The sequence below is a fragment of the Microtus ochrogaster genome, linkage group LG2 (genome assembly GCF_000317375.1).
Source record: "Microtus ochrogaster isolate Prairie Vole_2 linkage group LG2, MicOch1.0, whole genome shotgun sequence".
Taxonomy (NCBI): domain Eukaryota; kingdom Metazoa; phylum Chordata; class Mammalia; order Rodentia; family Cricetidae; genus Microtus; species Microtus ochrogaster.
In genome coordinates, this window is record NC_022028.1 from 21,315,477 (window position 1) to 21,317,908 (window position 2,432).

The following is a 2,432-nucleotide window of genomic DNA, read 5'->3' on the forward strand; positions in this document are numbered from 1 at the left end:
AAAAAATAAGTACTATTTTCTGACCTAGAATCACTTTTCAAAGACTGACAAGTGAGGCTAGATGTGGTTGCAATATGCCTTAATCCCAGCACTCAGAGGGTAGAGACAGCTGATCTCTGTGAGCTCAAGGCTAGCCAAGGGCCACACATTCAGATCCTGTCTCCTGGCGGGGAGAGGAAGGGGGGAGGAAGGTGGGGACTAAAAAGCTGTCTGTCTACATTTTGAAATGCTAAGTACTGAGCAATTTTATCAACACCCCACTACAGACACCATCCAACCCAGTCTAATGCAGCAGTCATGTCAAAATACCAAGGAAGTAAGTTCTAAAGAAAGTGTTACCTTCCGGTTCTGATCATAAGCAGAATCAATCCCCAGAATGCTATTCACTTCGACATACGGGTATTTCTTCTCCAAGACACTGACCACATGTTCAACTTTCACTTTTTCTCCAGTCCTCACCTTGTTATAGATCTAAAAAAAGAAAAATAAGTAACCAACTACACTTTTAAATCCAAATTTCAAATGTGAGGAAGTCTCTAAACACATTAGAAAAAAAGACTACTTTTATTAAGAAGCAAACTGGAACTTCTTAGCAACATTGTCATTTCAATATTCCTTATAAGATACCTTTGATTAAGAACCGAGGATTTTTCTTTCTTTTGTTAAGACACTGTATTATCACAGTATCATTATGAAGGCCTGGCTAGCTTGGAACTTGCTATGTAGATCAGACCAGCCTTGAATTCAGAGAAGCCCCAGCAGCTGAGTGACGGAACTAAAGATTTCTCGAAATGATCTTCTCAGTACATAAATACATTATAACCCAAATGTGGGGAGGAGGGGTGCAGGAAAAATGCTTTGAGAAGTATCAGAAGCCAGGTGTGGTGGATCATACCTGAGATAGCCAAGCCCTGGGAAGATGAGGGAAGCAGACCCAGAGTTTTGGCTAGCCTGGGCTATACAGAAAGACCTTATCTCAGAAGACAAAAAAAAAAAAAAAAAGAACCAGGCATGGTGCTGCACAGTGCTGCACAGCTAACACCGCAGCACTGTGGGAGACAGGAGAATCAAGAACTCAAGGTCATATTCAACTACACAGTTTTTCCAAGGCTAGCCCTAGCTATATGAGACTGTCTTAACAAAAAGGAGAAGAAAAAGAAAAAAGGAAAGAGGGAGACAAGAAGAAAGAAAAGGAAAAGATGAAAAGATACCATAAAAAAGTCTCAAAAGAAAAAAAAAACTGATTTAAAAAAAAAGTAGAGAACACCACATTGCCCAAAGGCATTAACTGATGATTTCACAGAATCAAAGCGCAGAGGACTCTAACATGTATGCTATTCTCTCTCTTCAGGAATCACATCGGATGGCCAGCACTATGGCTTAACATGCCTGACAACCAAGTCTGATCCCCAGATCCCATGGGAGAAGGAGAGAACCCACTCAGAAGGTCATCCTCTGGACCTGCATATATGTACAGTAGTACACACGTGCCCCTCCCCCTAGTAACAGATTCTAAACATTAAAATAAACACAGCAATCGATTATTTTCACATCAGTGAATTAATAATGTATAAGGAACCCTGAAATATAAAACACTAGAGTTTATATAAGAATATACTTTACCTTTTCTCTTTACATAAGTACAAAATACCCCTAACACAAACTGTTTTAGAGTGAGTTAAATTTCTTAAAAAGTATTTGCCATTTTGAACAAAAACATACATGTGTGAGAATCTGGAAGGCGTGGTAACCATCCACTTCTTGGACAACATAATTATACGCTCTCAGAACAGCAACTCCAGCATCTTGCATCCCATCAACATCTTCCGAGTCATTGACCACAAAGATAAAACCAATCCTGCAGAGAAGAAGAAAAGGGGCATTTTAAAGAAGGCAATCAGCTAGAGGCAATGGGGTCCCGCTGCTCACTTCTAACTGAGAAGCACAGTCAACATCCCACTCTAAACAAGGCTGGCAAAGCTACATACACATCATTTTAAAAACACAAGAGTAGGGTCACAAAACAGGTTAGGCTTTTCCACAGTGAAGGCTCTTAAAGAGTCTTGACTAGATTTCTTTACTGTCATGGAGAGCTTGCTACAGTGATAGGTAGAAATTCATTCTGCTTTTAAGTTGGGAGGACTGGAGAAACAGCTCGACTAGTAAGAGCACTGCTCTTCATTCTCGAGAGGGAGGGGGAATGGAGTGGGGGGGAAGGGGGAGAGGGGTGGGAGGAGGGGGAGGGAAATGGGAGGCTGGGAGGAGACAGAATTTTTTTTCAATAAAAAAATAAAAAAAGATCTTCAGTTAATAGTAAATCTGAAACTGAAATGACTTCTAATTTCTGGGACATGTATTTTAATATATATCCATGTATATTAATTTATTCAACAATTAAACTTTATATTTTATCTAGGTAGTGATGGCACATG

The 2,432-nt window shown here is 39.9% G+C and overlaps 1 protein-coding gene across 1 annotated transcript in view; it reads right to left on the reverse strand.

Annotated features, from left to right (window-relative positions):
- The window catches only part of Uggt1 (UDP-glucose glycoprotein glucosyltransferase 1), a 119,339-nt gene that overhangs the window by 59,429 nt on the left and 57,478 nt on the right, over nucleotides 1-2,432 (reverse strand). The window contains exons 16-17 of the mRNA XM_013351007.1: nucleotides 1,723-1,858; nucleotides 340-471 (exon numbers count right to left, since the gene is read on the reverse strand). Coding sequence (XP_013206461.1) covers nucleotides 340-471; nucleotides 1,723-1,858 — 268 coding nt within the window. The remainder of the gene's footprint in view (nucleotides 1-339; nucleotides 472-1,722; nucleotides 1,859-2,432) is intronic.